This window comes from Astyanax mexicanus, chromosome 6 (genome assembly GCF_023375975.1).
Source record: "Astyanax mexicanus isolate ESR-SI-001 chromosome 6, AstMex3_surface, whole genome shotgun sequence".
NCBI lineage: Eukaryota > Metazoa > Chordata > Actinopteri > Characiformes > Acestrorhamphidae > Astyanax > Astyanax mexicanus.
Window position 1 is genome coordinate 46496502 of NC_064413.1, and position 24907 is coordinate 46521408.

At 36.9% G+C, this 24907-nt stretch overlaps 1 protein-coding gene across 8 annotated transcripts in view; it reads left to right on the forward strand.

Moving 5' to 3' along the window:
• The window catches only part of LOC103047438 (RALY RNA binding protein like), a 280689-nt gene that overhangs the window by 252273 nt on the left and 3509 nt on the right, over nt 1–24907 (forward strand). For 4 of the 8 annotated variants that reach the window (XM_022673402.2, XM_022673403.2, XM_049480160.1 and 1 more), the window contains 4 exons: nt 2340–2518; nt 14363–14479; nt 16605–16774; nt 20008–20042. In XM_022673402.2, coding sequence (XP_022529123.1) covers nt 2340–2518; nt 14363–14479; nt 16605–16774; nt 20008–20040 — 499 coding nt within the window. In that variant the 3' untranslated portion in view covers nt 20041–20042. The remainder of the gene's footprint in view (nt 1–2339; nt 2519–14362; nt 14480–16604; nt 16775–20007; nt 20043–24907) is intronic. The other 4 variants (XM_049480161.1, XM_049480156.1, XM_049480159.1 and 1 more) reach the window with 3 other exon arrangements.

Consider the following 24907-nt stretch of genomic DNA (forward strand, 5'->3'; position numbering starts at 1 on the left):
ATACGAAACGTGAAGAGTGTGGGGTACAAAAAAAAAAAAAAAATCAAATCAAAGGACGTTTTTAGTGTGAAAAATCCATTAGAATTGAGTGAATAGAGCACATCCTTAAGCTTTAAGAAACCATGTTTTCTTTCACTAAATCCTCAGCTCATGTTCAAGGCTTTTATCAGTGGAGACATTTTGCTAAATGTCAGCCCGGCTGAGAGACGCTGTGCATAGAGAGCACGAGAGCAAGGGCACGCAGCTCGGTTTGACATTTTCTGTGTGTCTCTTCTCCCCTTCTTCAATTTTGAAGATTCTTAAAGAAAAAGGAGGGGAAAAAAAACGTGTCCGTATAAAACATTTGTTGAGGCAGGAAGTATTTCTTTGGATTCACAGAGGGAGCTCGCTTGAAACGTCTTTTTGTTGGGTAAAATTCAGTTACTCAGCGCTCAAACACTGATGGTGAAATATGCAGGGCAGAGGTCTGTGTAGAATCGGGTAGACAGCGGTAGTCTGGTCGGACACACAGCGCCGCATTTAAAAATGGTGTTGGAAAAGTACAGAATCAAAGGCACTGTGTTGCGTGGGGGGAGCTGACTGGAGACCAAAAGAAGAACCCGTCTTTGGTCTGTCCAGTTCTTTTACGCTTTAGAGCTCCATGAGGTGCCGTCTGAGGAGTGCTTCCTGAATCTCTGTATGACAAATGGTGGACTAACACACACAAAAAACAGAGAACATGTATCACCTGTTTCAGCTTCACTTCACTGACTGCCTGTGTCTTTCAGGATTTATTTAAAATTTCTTTTACTGGTTTATAAATCTCTTAATGGGTTAGCACCTACATACATCTCACACTGTCATATATATATATATATATATATATATATGTTTTCAATTGTGTGTTAAGATCATCAGGAGCTGCTCTATTGAACATTCCCAGAATGAATCACAAAAAGCCTGGTGAAGCAGCTTTCTGTTTTTTATGCCCAAAAAAAATATGGAACTCTTTACTAATTAATATTCGTCAGGCGTCAAGTGTTACTAGCTTTAGTGTAAATTGTAAGTGCTATAGTTTTTAGAATTTACCATCATTCTACAGTTTACAGTTTCAGCTTAGTTGCACAAGTCAAGAAAAAAAGAAATAAAAGAAATAAAATGTGTGAAAAGGTGAGTTAGCTAAATAGGGCCATTGCAAGCTGAAACCATTCATCAATCAACCAACCAGTCTCTCCTTATGCACAGATGTACTGATATAATCAATAATATATTGAGTAGTAGTAATAACAATATGTATACCAAGTGTTTGTACACTAAGGGGCAGTTTTCCAGACAGGGATGGGACTACACAGCATTTTGAATAGGGATTTTTCACTGAAAGAGAAAATATAGTCTAGAGCTAGACTTATGGGTTCATGATCCAACCTCCATAAATGAGAAGCGACTAAAATAGTCTAAACTGAAGGTCAACTCACTCACAACTCACACATCACTAATACAAAACACATGATAGTTTGTAATGTTTTACTCAATAATTCACTTAACATTATTTTAACTTATTTACTGCTGATCACATCTGTAAGATGTTCCTCACTAGTGCCACAGTATTGTGTCACAGACGAAAGGATAAAGAGACAAAATAAAACATGCAAATAAACCAGGAAGCAAACACGAGAAAACACAGAACAGGTAAACAACTAAAACAACAAAAACTAAAATAATAATAATAAAAGACAAAATAAAACAGGCAAATAAAACAGGGAGCAAACACGAGACAACACAGAACAGGTAAACAACTAAAACAGCAAAACCTAAAATAATAAAGACAAGATCAAAGAATAAACAAAACTAAGAAAACAAGAACGAAAAAAAACCTAATACACATACGTGGCTTAGTAGACCACAAAAGACTCCACAAGAAATACTGAAGCAAAGGGGCTTAAATACACAAGGAGGGTGAGAAACACCTGGACCAGGAAACAAGGGGGCGGGGTTACAAACAAGACACAAGGTGACAACGTTAATGGCTAGGGTGGGAATGGGACAGAGGCAATAAAATAGGCCACATGGGGAAGAAAACAGGACAGAAAGAGAAGGAACAAAAAAGGACGGAAGACATTAAAGACTAAAGGTTACAATAAATGCTGGAAGACCTTTTATAAATATATATGTATAAACTGGAGCATGGAAATATCTATTGTATTGTTTCTTTCTTTAATGTAAATGTCTATAAAGCTGCATAACAATTGAATAAAACTAGTATAAACACAGACAGTTGCAGTGTTCAATTTACAGATTATGATCATGGAACTGCAGCAAACCATGAATTTATCTGTGTTTTTTCTGTCCTCTGTCCCCAGGCTCTTTGACTACCACGGCCGGGTGGCCCCTCCACCACGAGCCGTCATCCCCGTGAAGCGCTCACGGGTGGTGGTGCCATCCACACGGAGAGGCAAAACCTCCTTCCCCATCAAAACCTCCGCATCTTCATCCTCACGGCCAGCCTCCTCCTCATCCTCCTTCTCTTCTGGCCTTAAGCGTAAGTTCCTGCAGTAACAAGCTTCCTGTGCGGATAGATAGAGAGAGAGAGAGAGAGAAATACGTACATACGGTGCACAGACGAGAAAGAAAGAACGGAAGAAAGAAAGAAAGAAATAGAAACAGATCTGCAGACAGAGCCCACCATTCTGAATCACCGCTCAAAAGATAGCCAGCACTAATTACATTACAGAGCAGAACCTGAAACGTGTGTCGGTTTGGTACCATTATCTTTCCTGCAGTTGAGAATTTGTATTAAAAATGTGTAAACATTTACACAGCGGCTAATCTACAGCGCAGCACAAAGAGCTCGATATCACTGCTGTTCTCTATCTGAGGGGAGAGAGAAAGAAGAATGCACAATGGCTCCGGTGGTGTTCCAACCTAATTGCACACAATGTGAAGTCTATGAGGTTTATTCCTCACTGCTCAGTGGTGTGTTATCAATGCGAGCAGCTGGGAGGTGCTGGTCACGGGGGTCTCCTGCTTACACCCTGCAAATGGATGAAAAGGGAAATGGATTTTTTTTTTTTATTATTCATTTCATGCAAGTTATGTATTGATTTTTTTTTAGCACGCTAGCACGCCCGCCGATGTCAGCGGCTGCCTCTCCACTGAAATTGTCACTTTGATTCCGAATTGGACACGGTGCATTTCCAGACGACGGTTCTGTTCTGGCCGGCGATAGTGAACCGAACGGAAGACAACAGTCGCCGCAGTCCGCATGCTTGTAATTTACAGAGAATTGCACTGTTTTTTTTTATTTTATCTCCGTTTCTTTAAGCGCCGAGTGCCTGACTTTCGCCAGCCACGTCCTCAGAAAGCACTCCTCTCTCTCTTCTTGTGGAAATGGAGCCCGGAGATTAGCTGCGTGCGTGACACTAATGCTCTTAGCCGCACGATAGTGGCATTTCTGGGGCTTGCCTTGTACCGAAGCAATTTGGGGGCAAAAATAAACCGTGCTAGCATGCACAAAAACACACACTCTGTTTGCCTTGAGTTTTATCTCCCTCTGGAGCTCACATCCCTGCATCCCTGGCTGAAATACGTCTCAAAACCAAAGATTAGGCTTTGGTTAGACTGCTCGGGTATTACAGAAGGGGAACATTAGATCTGAAGTTGGGCCGGAGAGCCGGGAACATTGCCTTCTTTTTTTGTTTTTTTTCTCGAGGTCGGAGACAAATCCTGCACCGAGAGGGTGATGAAATGATGCGAGATTAGTGTGTTTATCATCTCTGGATCTGCTCTCCTTTTGAGGCGGTAAACAAAAAAAGGTACAAGGCCTGAAGTTACAGATAAAGAGGAAAATGCTCTTTCTTCCTTATCATCAAACAAGGCACCCTTTCTCCTGCCCCCGGGCTAAGAACCATGAGATTTTGTAGCCATTCGCTGGGTATATATGTGTGTGTGTACTTGTGTGTGTGTTTGTATGTTAGAGAAAGAGAGAGAGAGAGAGAGAGAGAGAGAGAAAGGGAATAAGGGGTGGGTGTGTGTGAGACAGCGAGAGAGCTGGCAGTAATAAAGGATTCTACATTTTCATCAGAGATGCCTCTGATGGCTTTAAGCTTAAAGCTTTAAGCTGTGGGTCTCATCACTTTTCAGCACTACTAAAAGAGGCTATTTATGAAAGTGTGATTGTTCCCCAGTCCTCGTGTCCTTGAGAGTGGTTTAATATTCGCACATAGACAGTGAGAAAAAAACACACACACACACACACACACACACACACACACACACACATACACACTGATTTTTATTTTATTTTATATATTTTTTTAGAATATCCCTAATTTTCTAAAGGGAGTGTGATAAATGTTTTCTTCCTGTTCTTCTGTTTCTATGATTATGGCCAGCAACTATGAAGGAAGGCCAAGGCCACTCCAAATCTTTTTTCTTTTTTTTTTTTCTGTGTGAATGCCTGCTGAGGTTTTGGGCTTTTAACAAAACTAAGTTATGGAAATGAACTGAAACTGAAAGGACTACTCATTCCATCACGCAATTACCCTGTTTTTGGATTGGCCTGGTTTTAAAATAATAAGCACACACAGTTTGAAGTGCTTGGAATAGCTTTAAAGTACAGTAAAAACACTGAATTCCTCAAGTTCCCAATAATTTAAAAACAATTTCGCGCTCTATTCTTTTGTTTTCTAAATTTTATCATAAGTTGTGCTCCTAAAATTGGTTATCTAGTCCTGTGAAGGTGGACTAACGGAAGTTTCACACCTGCACTTTTTATTTTGGTTGAATTGGACTCTGGTTTGTTTTCACCCATGGTATGATTCATTATGGCAGGTGTGAACACAGTCATTCAACTCAAATGTAGAAAAAAACATCCACACTGGTCCCAGTCTCGCTCCAAACTCTGTTTGTTTGTAGTAAAAATGTGACCCGACCTCAAACCAACCCACCAATCAGCTTTACTGCAACAGTTTGAGTTAAACCAATCTGCAGGTGTGCTTTAATCTGGTATATTTCCCAGATAATTACAAAAGCTATTAAAAAATATTCCATGTTAAACTTCACAGAAATCTGCCCTAGTGCAGGTAACAGGACCTTTTTCCTGTATTTACTGTACTAGATCCCACCTCCATACAATCTATCCAGTAGGCACATAGTTTGTTGGCGCTTAGAATTTTCTCAGAGTGAAAATAAACCAAACCAAGGGGAAAACTCTCCATGTTGTGGGACTATTAACAGACCCAGACCAGAGCAAAACAACTATAAATATAAAAATGCATAGTCTTGGACTAAAATTCAATAAACGTTTGTTTTACAGAAAGCAAAAGTTAAGTTTAGCCTAGTCCTTATGCATATTATGTCTCTAGGAACATTACTTGTACTGGTTCAGACTATCTGAGAACATTTCCAAATAAGGAGATCTGAGTCTACGCCTTTTTTATATGAAAACGTGAATGGCATTTTCAGCAAAGCATTTGTCCTGTGTACAAACTATAAATGCCCATAAATGTCACTGGGTCCTTTAAATTACAAGGTCATTAAATGAAAATGTGAAAAATTACTGTCATTAAGTTAAATTACAGATATAGCATCATTCATGCTGCAAGCTGTAGAGATGCAGTATAAGGCAGGTTTGTAGATCAGAAACCATAAAGCCTAATAACAATGAAGATAAACACTCAGAATTACAGCAAGAACTAACAATGCTTCTCGAGGAACAAGTGAAAGAGAGAGAATGTGTACAAGGTACAAGTAGAACAAGTAGAGGTAATCACTTTACGTTCACACTATGCAATCTTACTCTTGATGTTTGAGTCCCTGATTGTTTTTGGAGAATACAGATAAAAGCTTAGGAGGGAAATCTGCTTTGTTCATCACTAGCTGAACAACTGCTAGTGTGAACTGCTATAGAAATTCTGCCCAGCGGTCACTGATGACCACTGGACCATCTGCATAAGGCCGTTTCACACCTATAGTTTGTTTCTTTGGTCCAGATCACTTGATCAGTTCATCTATTTTGAGCATTTTCACCCTCAGTTTGGTTTGTTTTCACACAGGCACAAACCTAAACGCACCAAAGTGTGCGCCAACAAACCACTCGAGCACATTATCTTCTTTGATTGGTTGTGATCTGCTGAGAGCAGTGAACGCTGCTCATATACAGCTCTGGAAAAACATAAGAGACCACTTAAAAATAATGAGTTTCTTTGATTTTACCTCTGGAATATAATCAAGAGGAAGATGGATGATCGCAAGCCATCAAACCAAACTGAATCTTTGGAACCAGGAGTAAAGGCATAAAGTTATCCAAAAGCAGTGTGTAAGACTGGTGGAGGAGAACATGGCAAAGTGCATAAAAAATGTGATTAAAAACCAGGATTATTCCACCAAATATTGATTTCTGATCTCTTACAACTTTATGAAAACTTTATGTGTAGAGGTGTAGGCTGAACCTGGCATAATTAGTTATTGCAAACAGGTGTAAGTGATGAGATAGTACTCAGGAAAGAAGATGGTCCGGACTGGGCATCACAAGCAAGCTAACCCTTCAGATCACTGAATTGCCGTCTCGTGAAAGTAAGACTACAAACACCTGCTGAACTTTCAACTGCAGTCAGTGTAGAAAGGCTTTATTCCAAGTCATTTTGGGACATCTCTAATTTTGAATTCTCTAATTTTGTAAAGAACAACTTCTGCATTTAAATGATTTCTAAATGTGAAAAACTCTTCCACTGATTAAATGGGAATTCCTCTGATATTACAAAACTGCAGGATAATCAAAGCTTTAAGCTGAAAGCAAAGAGAGCAAAAGCGATTTGATGTGAAACGCAGCACTGTAGAGAATTCACAATGAAGCAGACCTCTGAATCATTAAATTTCTGCTGCTGCTGCTGCTGCTGCTGGAATTGTTAAAGAATATGTTTTCTGATGCCTGAGACAGTTTTACAATAGTTTTAAGACAAAGTTTTGGCCTAAAACATGTATCTTTAAAGACATTCTTTGTGAGGCAGCTACACACAGAACAGAAAGCAGAAAAAGGGCTTTTTCCAAAGCTTTGTACTTACTAAAAATACTACATAAAAAATATATAATATTGTAACAAAATAAGGTTTCAGTTAATATACATCAGCCATTCTTTTTTCAGATTCTTTTCAGTTTTATTCAGTTTTATTCAGTTTCTGCTGCATATCTTCCAATTAAATTATGATAAATTGAAAATAAAAAACAATTTAATTAATATTTTGTTTTTAATACCGTACTCCTAAAGTAGAATGGTACAATATACCAAAAAACTGCAAATCTGAGTGACCTATTCCGGATTAGCCAAAGAGGTGTTTAAAGTGATTCCATGGTAGAATCACATTTGCTTCCATAAAGAACCATTTGCTTAGTGTGTAGAGACAAAGACAAATACACACAAGTCATTGAATAGCAGTAAATCAGTTGATTATGACGTTTTAGCCCACCCCTCTTTAAGTTGTGAGGTATTATCTTGTGAGTCAGGTTATACACTGGCCAGTGTCTGTGCTCATGGCAAGGTGATACCGGTGCATACCGGTTCTATTGCCCTCCAGTAAACCATATAAATCGGTATATCGTCCAGCACTAACAGATAGTGAAGCATCTTCTCAACCCAGCATCAGAGAGATGACACTGAGTGCTTGTGAAAGATGTCAGAGGCCATTTGCGCAGTTAAAAGTGATGCTGCATCAACTGCCGCTGGCCTTTTGCATTAGGCTGACACTCCCTGCCCTCCCGCTTATGACCACTGTCATCTCCCACTGCAGTCTAAGACCTGATGTTTTTATACTGTGTATTAATCTGCTCATTTCAAGCTACTTACGTGTTTTCTGCAGCAGAGGCGAGGCTCCAGAGAAAGCCGACACATGAGATTAATCTGACAGCTGTCAACGCGTATACATTCCCTATTTTTAGCTGACGAGAGCTGCTTACACGCTTATCAAACTACAGGGGAGAAATCGCTAAATATTTACACGCAGATCTGATGAATCGTGAGGCGTGATGTTCTAACAGGCAAGATAAACCACTGTCTTCATGATTTCCCTAGTAAAAAAAGAGTAGATTAAAGTATACTAAGTATTCTAAGTATATTATTATGCTATAGTGCATTAAAGTGTTCTTGTAGTCACATTATTATTAATCAGTATATTTAAATAGTTTTTTTAAAAAGATTATTATACTTTAATTGTATAAAAATATAACAAAAGTCTTACTTAAATTGTGCACTTAAAATGCACTTAAAAACTGTACTAAAATGGAACTATTTGAAATATACTTAAGTAATATTTAAACATACTACTTGATGAATGTAACCCCATATTTTAAATATGCTTACAGTAAAATTATAATACATTTAATGAATATTACAACTGTATCACTATTATACAGCGGGTATATTCGAAATGTACTAAGAATTAAAGTTAAATATATGTGATTTATTTACATTAGAGTACAGAAGAGTACAGTCCTGTCTTTTGTAAGTAGCACACTTCTAGTATACATCGTTGAGTATAAAAAAATATATATTATACTGTACTACAATTTTTAGTGTGTTACATTTTTTTATTTACTTTACAATTTTTTCGAATCAGTAATAGAAATTTAATTTACTTTCTAAAAAGTTACTCGATTCATTGTTCTTTAAGTGCTGTACTTTAAGTACTGTAACAGTTATTTTTAACACACTTTGCTAAAAATTTGCTTGCTAAGTATATTTGTAAATAAGTATATTAGAAGTATATTGAATTACATGAAACTAAAAGTGTACTTCATAAGAGTCTATTTTTTTTATACACTATATTGTACTTTTTTGAAAAAAAGTATGATCAAAGTTTACATTCAAGCATTTGAGGAAAGCACAATATTAATGTATTTTTAATATATTTTAAGTAAGTACATAAATCTGTTGGTATATTTACAGCATACATACTACCATTCTCAATATGTTTTAAGTACTATTAAGTATATATGCACATATATGTACATAAACTGATGTCTATTGTGTTCAACTGCACTACCTCCATTCTCCATTACACACACACTAAAGACTGTACTTTTATACTTTACCTTTTATTTTATTGTATTTTTATATGTATTTTATCCCTATCTATCTATCTATCTATCTATCTATCTATCTATCTATCTATCTATCTATCTATCTGTCTGTCTGTCTGTCTGTCTGTCTGTCTGTCTGTCTATCTTTCTGTCTATCTATCTATCTATCTATCTGTCTGTCTGTCTGTCTTTCTATCTATCTATCTATCTATCTATCTATCTATCTATTAGGGGTGGGCGATATGGCTCTAAAATAATATCACGATATTTCAGGGTATTTTTGTGATAACGATTTACTTGGCGATTATAGGAAATCTAAAATAGTTCATTCATTTCAGGAATATAGTATAATAGTATAACAGAAAAGAAATGTGGCAAAATAAATAATATAGCATAAAATAATATAATGCAGCAAATAATATTGCAGAATATTTAGTGCATGCATATAAACTGCAAACTAAAACAATTATACAATAAATACACCTAAAGCTTCACAGTAAATAATAGACTACTTTTAAGACAGAACAGCCCTATTATCACGATATGGATTTTTAATATCATGATATTTCTGTGTCATGATATATTGTATACGATATAATATTGCCCACCCCTAATATCTATCTATCTATCTATCTGTCTGGCTGTCTGTCTGTCTGTCTATCTATCTATCTATCTATCTATCTATCTATCTATCTATCTATCTATCTATCTGTCTATCTATCTATAGACTTCAGTCATTTTCTCCCGTCTGGCTGCTGATGAACGTTTACACTTGTTCTAAAGCAGTGCTGAGTCTGGTAATAGTGGCAGAATTAAGCTTTAAACCTCACTTGTATTTGAGACGCTCATATAATAATGAGTAAACACATGCTGTTCTGTACAAACATCCAACCGCCCAAATAAAAGCATCCAACTCCCCTGCAGCACGACTGGCTAACACAGAGCCGTCCACGTCCAGCAGTGCAGGAGAGTCCAGTTGGCCCTGCTGCTCTCTGGGTAAGAGGATGGATTAGTTCCTCCAGGGCTTCTGCCAAAACAGGGCCCACATGCACACAATTGGACGAGCGCTGCTATTCAAACCACCCTTATTACCGGATTGTAAAGAGGATACGCTGATTTCTGTATTTGTCTTGGTGAAAGCACTGAGAGGCTTTCTCTGGAGCTCTCTGGAGTTCCCTCTGCTGCAGAAAACACCTTTCAAGTAGTTTCAAATGAGCAGATTAATATACAGTATAAAAACCTCATGTCTTAGACTGCAGTGGGAGATGGCAGTAGTCATAAATAAAAAAAAATAATTAAAAACAAGGGCGACATGTACACAATTAGACAAGCACAGCTATTCAAAGCACCCAATTACAGAATCATAAAGAGGATACACTGACTCGCTATCTGTCTTAGAAGGATAGAAGGAGAACAAATGAGTGAAACTAAATTAAAACATCAATTAGTATATAATCAATCAGATATATCAGATTAACACTTTCTTTCCACTTATATTATTTTAGATATTATATATATTTTTTTTTATAAAAAACTAGATCTTTTACATTTACTGTAAATCTTCCAAATGTGGCTTAAATCAAAGCATGTATTTTCTGGAATTTGAGCAGGCAAATTAGGGCTGCACGATATTGGGGAAAAAATTACACTGCAGATGTTCTTTTTTCGATTATATTTATCACAATATTAACAATGCAGGGCCCATGGCGTCACCAGCCCCACCCCGCCACCCGCACACTGTCTCGCATCCAGACCGTCCAGAGCGTCAATCACTTAAAACCTGAGGAAAACAGCAAAATAACAGTAATCGCCTTTAATCAGGCATTTAAATGGCTTTTTAAAGGGTAAATAAGAGTGTTTTTTCTGGGGTTAAAAATGTAAATTCAGCTGTAACTGGAAATATCTGTGCTGAAAAACTGTGCAGGACTGAGGTGATTTCATTGCCTTAAGCTTTAAGGACTTTAATTGCCTTAAGTTACATCTCACGTCCTGCAATGTAAATTCGAATTAATAAAGAAATCATTAATTTAAGTACCAATTACTATAAACCAGGGGTCAGCAATAGGCGGCCCCCAAGCATGAAACATGTGGCCAGTAAGGTTGTTTAAACTATAATAAACGATAATGAAAAAATATTAAATAAAATGCTTCTCTGGTGAGCTTTTGTTTACATTCCTCCTCTGTCTCTCTGTTGCGCTCAGCATGACTTTAGTTTCCCTATCTCCTTATAAGGGCGTGTTTTTTTTTTCCCGACTGTGTCCCAATTCACTAGCCAGGGCAGCGGTAGTATATTGGACTGCGACCCTGATGACACGGGTTCGATTCTGCGTGAGGAGCGGTGTGTTTATTTATTTTTTCTGCTTTGAATTCAACTGTTCTGCAATTGGGTTCAACAACCCTCTGGGCTGGAGAGCTACTAGTCTGTAGGACCACATCCCATTACACTTAATTGTCCAAAACATATATTGGCTTGAAAAATATCTGGCCCGCTGCCAAACTTAATTGCAGACCCCTGATGTAGACACCATAGTTCACTTCTGCTGTTTTCTTTGTGTCAGGCTTCCTGAGATGTATCAGTAGGCATACTTTAATACTAGAAGATTACATTTATAGCCCCTGTAATAAATGACTGACAAAAAAGACTTCCCCAGCAATCTTCTTCCCACTACTGACTGATAAGTGCAGTTTTAAGATGTAGTCCGTTCTCCAGTATGTTTAAATGATGTCTTTTCATTGATCCTGGTGTCTAAATGCTTATAGCCTTCAATCAGGCTGCCACTCAGGGCCAGATTTATAAACACTCATAATCAATTCTGTAGACCTTGAGGAACAAGATGTAATTAGTCTTTACCTCATTCAGGATCAATAAGTCAACCAGAGTCTAGTGAATAGATCCTGCTTTACAGAAAAAGACTGCTCATAAAGTTCATAAAAAAGGCTTAGAAAATCTGCAGTTTTATGTTTAACTGTAGTACTGTATTGATTTCTCTATTTTGTTACATTAAGTAGTACAGCATATTGAAACAAATAATACTATTAGAATTAGCCATTTATGTTTTAAATACCAATGCATATTCTTACATAATTAAAAGATAAATCACATGTTTGTTTGCTGTTAAGTACCCCGTATCAATCATGTGTATATAGTATTATTTAAAACACGCTATAACACAGCAAACCCTGTAACATGACTTAATGTATCATAAAAAGAACAGATAAAGATTTTAGATATACAGCTCTGAAAAAAATTAAGAGACAACTTCAGTTTCTGAATCAGTTTCTCTGATTTTGCTATTTATAAGTTTATGTTTGAGTAAAATGAACATTGTTGTTTTATTCTATAAACTACAGACAACATTTCTCCCAAATTCCAAATAAAAATATTGTAATTTATTGCATTTATTTGCAGAAAATGTGAAATGGCTAAGATAACAAAGGAGCTTTCAGATCTCAAATAAAGCCAAGAAAACTAAAATCATATGCATAAAGTTTTAAAAGTTCAGAAATCAATATTTTGGGGAATAACCCTGGTTTTTAATCACAGTTTTCATGCATCTTGGCATCATGTTCTCCTCCACCAGTCTTACACACTGCTTTTGGATAATTTTATGCCTTTCCTGGAATTATACTACAACACTGAACAAATGTGTACTTAGATGAAAAAGGGTACATAATTTCATTTCATGAAGAATGCATCTTAACTTTTAAGCATATAAAAGGATAAAACATGCTTTTGGTTTGATTTTCATGCCACTGGCTACAAAACATTTCACTGGTAGAGAAAATAAATGTATTTAGTTTCAATGCCTCAAATTCTGAAAGCTAACACAACAGGAAAAAGCTATTGTTTGAGCACCCTCAAACAAGCTATTCAGCTCTAGGACCCTGAGATTTTTACAATCAATACAACCTGGAATAAATCACAGAATTCAGGCATAAAACTAGATTTTATTAATCTTAGCTGTCCAGTGAAAAACAAGTATCTGCATTTTTTTATTGATTTTAAGTTTACTACATAACACAAAAAAACTGTTCCTTGCTGTCAGAGTGTTTTTTTTTATGAATGGATCAATAGAAATTCTCTAAAATAACCTGATTTCCATCGAAAGCTAAGAAAGTTGTATTTCTCTCTTGTATGTTGTTTTATTGGAGATGCATGTTTTTCATTTGACAGCAACAATATAAAGTTAATGTGGAAATTCACAAAACTAGAAAACCCACTTTCTTTCTGATGTTATTGCCATATTAGTTTCTGTTCATAGTTTTGTTTTGTTTTGCTACCAATTTAGTTAAGTTTAATCTTTCATAAAAGTATTTTCCTTTGATAAATAGCACACCTCCATTCTCCCAGAAATTTTAACAGTTTGTCCAAATACCCTTCAGACCCCGATAAATTGCTTTTTACACCATTATCCAACTCAAAGTAGCTCCACACCTCCTTGCTAGAATTCAAAAAGCCCTGACATTTAAAACGAGGCATTAATAACTTAAAAAAGGGCACAAGAAGCTTAAGGAGCTTTAGCTCCGAGCACCACAATTACTGTACTGATAATTACTTATACATATATATATATATATATATATATATATATATATATATATATATATATATATATATATACATAGACTCAACATAGCCTGCCTCCTGGCGCCGGATGCTATGGTATGTGGAGTCTATGTATATATTTGTCTGCATCTCGGAACGCTGTGGGAGAATGGAGGTGTGCTATTAATCAAATGTAAGTATTTGATGTTTCATGATTTCATGTTTTACTGCACCAAAAGTCCATTTTACACCCGAGTTCTCCTTTACGAAAGAAAAATGAACTAAATTGGTAGCAAAACAAAACAAAAACACAAAGAAACACTAACATCACAAAGAAAATGGGCAACTTTGTGAATATTTTCATGTTTTTTTTTTTCTAATTTTGTGAATTTCCACATTACTTTATATTGTTGCTGTCAAATGAAAATCATGCATCTCCAATAAAGCAACCATACAAGAGAGAAACACAACTTCCTTAGCTTTCAGTTGAAATCAGGTTATTGTAATACAGATAAGATAAATACAGATCAGATAAATACAATTTATCTGATCTGAAACCACCTCAGAAAGTGTTTTAAAGACTTATGATTCCAATACAGTATATGTTGAACTAGCTTTAAGCTGTGTTAGTTAGCTGATGTGAAGTAAAGTCCAGACAGAGAGCTGCAGTAGAGAAGCACTGTATGAAGGTATGGACGTACAGTATGGACGTTTGGATGGTGATCTAATGGACTGCGGGTGCTGCTCCGTTTCTCTGTGTGTCAGCAGTGAAGACGGATCAGCTCCAGACGATCAAGCGGGAGCTAACGCAGATCAAGATGAAGATCGACTCTCTGCTGGGCCGGCTGGAGAAGATCGAGAAGCAGCAGAGAGCCGAGTCTGGTAAGGAGGGGCTGAGGGAAGCGAGGGGAATATGCCAAAGACAAACAGAAGTTGTGGAGGGGGAAGTAAATTAAGAGCGCACACAAACAATCAATCTTTGTGACAGGTTGTGGAGATAGAGGCCCGAGCGCTCTGTCATAACCGCGCTCATATGACAACACGCCGCCTTTTTATAGAGAGGAACCGGAGCACAGGACAATAAGAGAGAGGGGGTCTCAGCTCATATAACTCCAGAAAGCCGAGCCATCTGTGGAGAAATCTCACCTTCTATAGCGTTTATCACTCACACACACATACACACACACCCTTTCTGTAGTCATCCACGTCCATCCAGCACAGTTAACTCCCTCTCTAACTGTGTTTTATTGACGTGGGGCAGAAAACAGGCCCTAAACTCAAACTTCTCACAGGTTTTTGCCCAGACACTCTTAATACAGATCTTCTGACCCCTCAGACTCACACAGCTCATCCCCTCCAGATTAATTAACTATTAATTATCTTTACAGATCTGTCCAGTCACCCAGTGCCCAATATCTCTCTTTGTGCTGGTATTTCCCACTGCTGCCATTCACTTTCTACTTAACTCTCTCTTTCTCTCCCTCTATCTCTCTCTCTCTACCCAATGCTCTGTATGTGCTTTTCTATCACTTTTCCGCCTGTCAACTTTCAACTTTTTTCTCTCTCTGACCCAGTCTCTATTCCATCCATCCATCTATCTCACTTTCTATTACAATCTGCCATGTTTCTTTCTTTCCCCCAATAATCTTGCATTCCGTGTTTTCTTTGTCTGTTTTTTATTTCACCAATTCATCTTTTTTTCTAACTCTGTGTATCTCTCATCTGTTGATCTTTACTACTCTACTATGCACATTTCCTGTGCTTTATTTTTATCCATCCATCCATTCATCCATCCATCTCACTCTATCTTACAATCTGCCTTGTCTTCCTTTTCTTTTTCCCAATTCTCTTTCTTTCCATGTTCTCTTTGTCTGTTATTGTTACTGCTCTACTATGCACATTTCCTGTGCTTTCTTTCTATTCATTCATCCATCCATCCATCCATCTATCCATCCACCCAACTTTGTCTGTCTCTGTCTCTCTCTCTGGTCTCTTTATCTGTCCATCAATCCATGTATCTGTCCAACTTCATTCTGCTCATTTCTCTTTTCTAACTTTTTCTCCCTCTTTCTGCCTCACTGTGCATCCATTCATCCATCCATCCATCCATCCATTCATCCTTCCATCTTTTCATCCCTCTTGCTCTATTACAATCTGCCTTGTTCCTTTTCTTTTTCCCAATACTCTTTCATTCCATGTTCTCTTTTTCTGTCTTTCAATTCACCCATTCATATATTTCCTAACTCTGTGTATCTGTCATCTGTTTATCTTTACTACTCTACTTTGCACTTTTCCTCTACTTTCTCTCTATCCATTCATCCATCCATCCATCTCACCCTATTACAATCTGCCATGTTCCCTTTCTTTTCCCCCAATACTCTTTCATTCCATATGCTCTGTGTCTGTCTTTCAATTCACCCATTCATCTCTTTCCCAACTCTATCTGTATCTGTCATCTGTTTATCTTTACTACTTAATTTTTTGCACATTTACTGTACATTCTCTCTATCCATTCATCCATCCATCTATCCATCCACCCAACTACGTCTGTCTGTCTGGGCTCTTCAATGTCCATCAATCTATTCATCTATTCAACTTTATTCTGCTCATTTCTCTTTTCCAACTTTTTCTCCCTCTTTCCGCCTCATTGTCCATCCATCCATTCATCCATCCAATTATCAATCCACACCCCTTGCTTTTTTTTCTTTTTTTCCCCATTCATACATTTCTTTTCCAACTCACTCTCTCTCTCTTCCAAACTTTATCGCAAAACTTGCAAACTTTTTTTTTTGTGCTCTCTGTCCATCAATCCATTTATCATATTTTTTCAAACTCTCTTTCTCTATTCGTTTTCAATTATCTTACTCCCTTTGCTATTCCATTTTCTTCCTTTTCTCCTTTTCCATCTAATTATCCAACCATTTCTCCATCCATATGTCTTTTTCTCTTTGTGTTTTCCAAACTGTTCCACTCTTTCACTCTGTTTCTCTTCTTCTCTCTCTCTCAGAAGCTCAGAGGAAGTATGAGGATAACTGTGACTCTCTGCATGAGGAGTCTATATCAGAGACAGCGGAGAACTCCGGGGAGGAGGCGGGGGAGGGGGCGCTGGACACCGAGGCCGGGGAGATGACTGACGGCGGGGAGGATGACTACGACGAAGAGGGCAGCACTGATCTGGTATGATCTCTTCCTTTTAGGGTCCGTTGGGACGGGTTACGTGAGGTTCAGCGTCGCGGGGTAGAGGAACACTCGCCCTATTAAACGTAATGCAGCGGAATTATTCATGCCCACAGATCTGAGCTCTCCGCTGCACACGAGCGTGAGACCCGGGCTGACGGGTCCCCGCTGGAGCGACTCCTGTCAGCACAGGGGCAGGTCTCTCTCCGCCACCCGCTGTCACACACAGTAATTAAAACACAGAGAGTGCAGACTGACTGCGCCGGCACCGATCGCAGAGAGGAATTAAGATGGAGCGAGGGGCTGGCAGGGGGCCGTGTTTTTCACACTCTTTACTCCTCTTAAATGAAGGAAATGAGGGAGAGAATGTGCAGAGGAGCAGATTCAGTGTCTAGTGTCTAGACCAACATGCTGATAATGAAGTCACAGACGTGGTCATCACTGGACATCACTCGATATATCTTATAAAGTGTATAGAGTATACTAGTGCATTTCAAAAAATTTGAATATCATTGAAGAGTTATTTTATTTCAGTAATGCAGTTCAAAATGTGAAACTCATATATTATATTTATTTTATTGTTGATGATTATGGCTTACAGCCAATTAAAAAAAAATAATAATCAGCGTCTCAGAAGATTAGAATATTATATAAGATCAATTGGTACTTTTGTGAGTGTGGGCAGTGTGCCAAGTCCTGCTGAAAAATGAAATCCACATCTCTATAAAAGTTGTCAGCAGAACAGAGTTGGAAGCATGAAGTGCTGTAAGATTTTGTGGGAAAACAAAACTGCACTGACTTTAGACTTGATAATAAAACACAGTGGATCAACACCAGCAGATGACATGTCTCTCCAAACCATCACTGATTGGTGGAAACTTCACACTAGACCTCAAGCAGTTTGGAGTGTGTGTCTCTCCACTCTTCCTCCAGACTCTGCTCCCTTGATTTACAAATGAAGTGTAACATTTACTGATGATCAGTGATGGTTTGGAGAGACATGTCATCTGCTGGTGTTGATCCACTGTGTTTTATTATCAAGTCTAAAGTCAGTGCAGTTTTTTTTTTCCCGGAAAATCTTACAGCACTTCATGCTTCCCTCTGCTGACAACTTTTATAAAGATGTGAATTTCATTTTCCAGCAGGATTTGGCACACTGCCCACACTGCCAAAAGTACCAATTGGTCTTATATAATATTAAATTTTTTTGAGACACTGATTTTTGGGTTTTCATTGGCTGTAAGCCATCAACATTATCATCAACAATAAAATAAATAAACACTTAAATTAGATCACTCTGTGTTTAATATATCTATATATAATATATGAGTTCCGCATTTTAAACTAAATTACTGAAATAAAGTAACTTTTTAATGATATTCCAATGTTTGAGATGAACTAGTATACAGCGTATGCACTGAAAGCTCCATAATTCTGAGACATTACCTAACACAGTATTCGGTAAAAAGGAGCCTCATTTAAAGCGATGGCCAAGAATCCAATGGTCACTCTGGAGGAACTCTAAAGATCATGTTTGCAGATGGGAGAAACGTCCAGAAAATCACCAATCAAGCAACTGGCACTGGATTAAAATATTATCCACACACAGATTTCTGTTTATACCTTATTCCGGTTGCCTAATATGCTTGATATAAAAAGCCAATGATAAATTGATAACTTTTTAGGATGCACACTCTGGTGCACTATTTTAAAAGGACAAGGCTAGTCCACATACTGCTGCTGTCTCAAGAACTTACCTTGAGAACACAGATACTGTGCAGTGGCCAGTAGCATTGCCAGATTTAATTTATGAGATTCTGTTGGACACACTGTCAGTACTTCAACTCCTACTGCAAAATCTGCAGGGACTAAGTGTGAATGTTTGAGCTGCATGGAATTGATTATCCCAGGACTCCATTAAGAACCTCTACAACCTTGGGCTGAGATGTCTGACATGTTGTTGCATTAAGCAAGCGTTACACACTGATTCTGTGTGTGCAGCTCAATAAATATTTAATTATTGCCCATTTTAGTGTACATTTTTAACCCTTGTGTGGTGTTCATATTTTTGTTACTCGTTTACTTTGTTACTTGTATTTAATTCAGCAAAATTAAGCAATTTTACATTAAAATGCTTTACACATGCTCGCTTCACCTAAATTGCAAGCAATATAAACAGCTTACATGGTTAATATTTGCCCTTTACCTTTCTTATGTTACATTTCTTTCAAAAAGTGCTACTCTTTTTTTATTAGTTTTTTAATAAAATGTAAAAGAAAATTAATTAAACTCAAGATATGAGTAGAAAATTTGTTTAGTTTCAAATTTACAAATGAAGCAATGTTTATTAGCCCTTGGCCAAACATACTGTATGTAATATAAATGTGTGTGTGTGTGGGGGGGTAGTGTACAGTGTGTGTTTATGGAAAATGTGTTTTGATATATGTTTTTCACAAAAAATGAGCCAATACCAATGAGTTAGAATTTATTTTTTTTTTTAGTATCATTTGATGAAAAATGAAAACGGGTCCCACAGACCCGAACACCACACAAGGGTTAATCATTTATTGGTACTGGAAACCTGCATTCTGTCTCTGGTGCGACTATTTTTGCAATTATTTCTTTGACATTGAGTGTACTTGAAGAATATTGAGATATTTACAAATATCAAGCTCTCCAAGCTCTTTTGTATGAATGTGAAAATGCTTTAAAAGGATGAAATGTTTTAAAATAATCACAGACTTTCTCTGAATCCAAATCCGTTGGTTTCTTTTGTTTCGCGTTGATTAACTGAGGAGCTGAAGATGACTCAGCTGGCTCTGTTGCTGCGGGTGAAGTTGGAGGAGCTGAGAGACGCGGCTCTCTGCCTCTCAAGTTCACTCACCTACATAAAAGGAATAATGACTGTCTCATCTGGGTTCATCTCTGGTTCAGCGTGACCACACATTCTCTTATATTTATTAGCCCATTTAAAGGGTGTCTGGAGTGAAGCGTGAGCGATGTGAACCTTCCCTCTTTAATGGAAGATAATATTTTTAAGCAGCAGTCTGTTCCGACAGACATTCATCCTTCATCAAGGTCACAGTCGTCCCAGCTAACAAAAATGGACCCTGAGGAGTCTTCCTTTTAGTCTTACAGAGCTCCATTTGCATCTGCTGCAGGAGAAGAGTGCATTAAGGGAAGGTGCGGATTATCATGCTTTTCATCAGCTGTCTTTATTTTTCTCTTTACAGATAGAGAATCATGTGTCTGACATCGACAACTGAAGGTAAGAGTCCTTGAATATTTAAATACTGATTTAAATACTGAATTGTCCCTGTTCAGAAGTGCAATATAAAAATTGATTGCTTCTGATTCCAAGCCCATTGTAACATACATAGCTTAGCATAGCTACCAAGTAATCTGTAGCTGTGACATATTTTATTATTAAAATCTGTACAAATTGAATGTTCTACATACCATACTTTTAATACTTTTAAAGCGCACTGGATAGTAAAGGCTTGCTATCCATCAACATCTATTTTCTGCTCTATTTTCATACATAAGGCTCACTGGATTATAAGACGCATTTTAAGCAACAATAGTAAAACAGGGAACAGGGGGGTCGCAATGTTTGTTTTCCTTCTAATTCAGCAGATCTCGCCGCTGGGTGGGGGTGGGTAAGTAAAAGCTAAGCTAAGCTAAGTAAACAAAACTGTAATTCTTAAAAAAAATCAAAAGTCAGAAGTCTTTTAAAGTCAAACAAGCTCTTATTGTTAATCTACACAAATCAAATTTATGTACTTCAGTTTATTTACAGAAAGCTAAGATTTCCAGATGTCCACTAAGGTTGGGTGCAGCAGCAGCATTAATTTTGGGAAATTTGAAGTTTGCCTGTTTAAGTGCGTCATAGTGTGATAAATATGGTGGTCTGTATTTGTCTGTGCAGTGTGTTTTTTATGTTTGAGTACTTGAGTATAGAATATTATAAACACATCCTTAATTCAACACTAATTATGATTTTTTTTTTGTCAGTTCCACTGAGTATATAGAACACTCACAGACCTGTATCTTGTTCTCTTCACTCTGGTCCTTAAAATCACATCCCAAGCCTGAGTAGATCCAGAGATGCTGAACATTTTGTCTTTCTGGCTAAAACCAATGAAATACAAGTACATTTTGTACTAGATGTAGTGCTGAAGTACTAAAAGTAAGGCTAAAATACAGTTTTATGTAGGTATTACAAAAAGCAGTGTAAAGTTCTCAGACTGAAAGGCAGAACGGGAGCAGTGAGATCTTCCTATAAGATCAGCTGGATTTCTTGATTCACTCAGTGATGAGCAGCTTCATCAAACCCGGTGACAGTGCAGAGCATCTACCGCCCTGGCTTTAGTGATAATGTGGGTTTAGAATGATTCCTAACATTTTTATAATTGTAACGAATAAAGATGCAGCACATAAACAATGTATCAGAGTAAAAGTAATAAACCCATGCAAAATATATGAAGTAAAAGTAAATATTTAATACTTAAATATTTAAATACTGATTAAAAACTGATTTAAACTGGACTGTCCCTGTTCAGAAGTGCAATATAAAAAAGTTAATCTGGCAGAAACAGGATTTTAATGTTTCTGATCGCTTCTGATCCCAAACCATTGTAACATACATAATGATCTGTAGCTGTGAGAAAGTTTATTTTTTTGTTTTAATTAGTTTTTATAATTAAAATCAGTCCAAATTGAATGTTTTACATACCCTATTTTTCGTACTATTAAGTTATCGATATGGATTATGGATAGTAAAGGCTTGCTATCCATCATCATCTATTTTCTGGTCTATTTTCATACTTAAGGCTCACTGGATTATAAGACGCATTTTAAGCGACAATAGTAAAACAGGGAACAGGGGTGTTGCAATGGTTTCCTTCTAATTCAGCAGATCTCGCCGCTGGGTGATGGTGGGGGCGAGTAACTAAAAGCTAAGCTAAGCTAAGTAAACACAACTGTAAATCTTTTTTTAAAAAACTGTCCCAAAAAATGTTTATTTGGTTGAGTAAAGCACTAGATTTCCAGATTTCAACTAAGGATGGGTGCAGCTGCATTGGCGGCTAAAATACAGTATTTTAGTACTTAAGTACAGCAGTAAAATAGTTCTACTTCATTACTATACATATCTATTACAACCTTAGCTAATATACAATGTAAGATTTCAGTTTCAGTACTAAACGTTTTATGAGCTCAGTTCAGAGTAACAGCCTGACTGGCTAAATCTCATAATCACTCATAATTTAGATATCCCTGTTTTAATGCAGTGATGTTTTTAACAGTAAATCCTGCAGTATTGTACAGTAAGATCAGTTTACTTGCTTGTTTATTCACAGACAGACCCGAGGGGGCTCTTCAGCTCCTGCTCCTTTGCTGTTGAACTGTACGAGTGCCCCTCTGGCTGGGTGTGTTTAATAATTGTGTTTATCTTCAAGATCAATTTCAGTAAGGGTCAAGTGAGACTCACCCGAGCAATAGAGCACAAAGATCCAATCCGGTTCCAGGAGATTCATTGCTCTTGAGTGAGGGATGGTGCTGCCCTGCCTGCAGGGACCAAAAATCATTTAACTTCAGCCATGCAGTATTTTATCCAAATACATTGTTGGTACCAATTTAAAATAAGACTACCTTTATAAAGGGTTTATGAATGATTTATCAATGAGTTTATTAATAGTTATTAGTTGGGTTGCAAATACTTAAAAAACATTAATAAGCACTCATTTATATTGTCAAACCTCAGATCTTCCTTAATACTAATCTTACTTTGTGTTTTCCATAAACCTGTCACATTAATATATTTGTAAGTATGTTTAACTACAAATATTTACTACAAATTAAATGACTAAGTTGAATTAAATGACTAAGCAAACAATGGATCACTGTTGCTTTTTCAATTGATGTGTTGTAACTGTTAATCAATGATTTTTAAAGCATTTACAACCTAATCAATAATAATTAATAAACTCATTTATAAACCATTTATAAACCCTTTATAAGAGTAGTCTTAGTTTAAAGTGGTACCAAATTGTTTTTATCAACTAAATATTATGTTAGGAATCTACAATCCTTTCCATGCTTATACTGCATGCAGCACTATTTAGGTAAAACAAGTGATTAGTTTAAAAATCTATATATTTATGGTGTTAAATGGCACTTTAATATCTCAAACCTGGCTTGTGTGCCTCAGCATTCATTGAACATTCAGTTCTGCTCTATCTGTAACTTAGTTGATGATGAAATGGATAGTACATAGTTTTTTTTTTCACTGTCACTCACAGTGTTTCTCAGCTCTGGTCCTAGAGGAAGCCTGTTCTGTGCTCTGTGTGTTGGGAGAACGTGCAGGGCGAGGAGCAGGGTTGTGAAACAGCAGTCTGTTATGTAGAGGTGGATAAATTCTGAATTCTGAATGTAGTATTGGTAACGTCTGAAGAAGCTGGAAAGTCTCTAAATGGCTGTTATTTTTACCCAGCTCGCTCCCCACTAAGCCCCGGCTTCACAATCTAACTCTCAACCCCCCGACGTGCATTTAGAAAATGTGCTGAGAGCGCAGAGATTAGAGCTGTGTATCGGCAAGAACTTGGCAACATCATTCGTAGCACAATATAGGAGCTATGATTCAATATACAGCGCTGTAAAAAAGTTGATTTCTTATGTTTTTGCATGTTTATCACTCTTAAATGTTTCAATTTTAAATATTAGTCAAAGAAAGCACAAGTAAACACAACATGCAGTTAATAAATTAATGTTTTTTTTATTATTTAAGGGTGAAAAAGTGTTTGCTTCTTAAACCTAATAACTGGTTGTTCCACCCTTAGCAGCAACAACTGCAATCAGCATTTGCGGCAAAGTGCAATTTAATGGGGCAGACGCTTTCCAAAACGTTAAAATTTTCTAAACACTGTGTTTCGAACCCACAACAACACTCTTAAAAGTGATTTTGTGTTTTAGTCAGGAAAAATAATATCAAGTTAAGTGAACTTGTGAAAATGTGATTTCAAACAACTTGTATACTGCACGTGTCAATGCTCTTTCTACAGTGTTGGTTCATACAGCTTTCCCATAAGGCTCCTGGCACCATATATTTGCATATTGGGTGTGGCCTCTCCCTTACTTACCATCTTTGTGTTGTCTGTTGCCCAAAGCTACCTTATCCTAGGCATGCCTTAATATAATATATGTGTTGATTGCCAGACCTCTGTGTTGTAGGCTGTAAGAGCAAGTTACCTTTATTCTGTGTTTCTAGTAATTACAGTATGTTGGCTTGAAGCTGCAGAGTTCTCTCTTGTGCTGCAGCAGTGTTATGCTGTCAGTATTGGCAGTTCTATACAAACATGCTAAATATGTTGATGTAGTGACACTTTCTTAAGTTTCAAAAAAGTACCACTTAGAGCTGCAGACACAGAAACTTCTTTACGCGCACGACACAAGTTCTTTAAGTTTAGGAGTCTTTACTTAGAAAATCAAAAGGTTACAAATGAACTCACGTACGGTAAGAAAACTATATGCTCCCGTACCTATCGCAGCTCTGATTAAACTTGTGCTGCACATGGTCAGTTACGTCACTCTAAGGGAGCGTCAACATTTTTTCCATTAATAATCATTTTCTTAGAATTATGAATTACACAATGACATGAATTAAGAAGGAAATAAAATATAAATTGTACATATTTCCACATTCTGTATTTTCTGCTTTCGGCTCTTACAGTTGAGAATACCTATATATATTAAATAAACCAAAGTACACCATACGTAACTGATTCAAGTTACTATCTAGCTTTGACTGAGTTAAGTTGAATAAACCTAAAATTCTATATATTTACTGTTTAACTGAGTCAAATATAAATGATAACTTGACTCAGTTATGTTGAATGAACTTCAAATTGTATATATTTACAACTTAATCAAAGCAGAATGATGACTTAAGTTGATTTAAGATTTTAGTTGAGCCAATGAATAATGTTTTACAGCGAATGTGACCAATAATGCAAAGCTCTGTTTACTAACGACACACCACTAAAGACTTTTAGGAAATTAATTATTTCATTTGTTATAATGGTTTTTGTAATAAGTGTCCTTGTTTAAGATGATTTATCAATTTGCAGCTTGTGT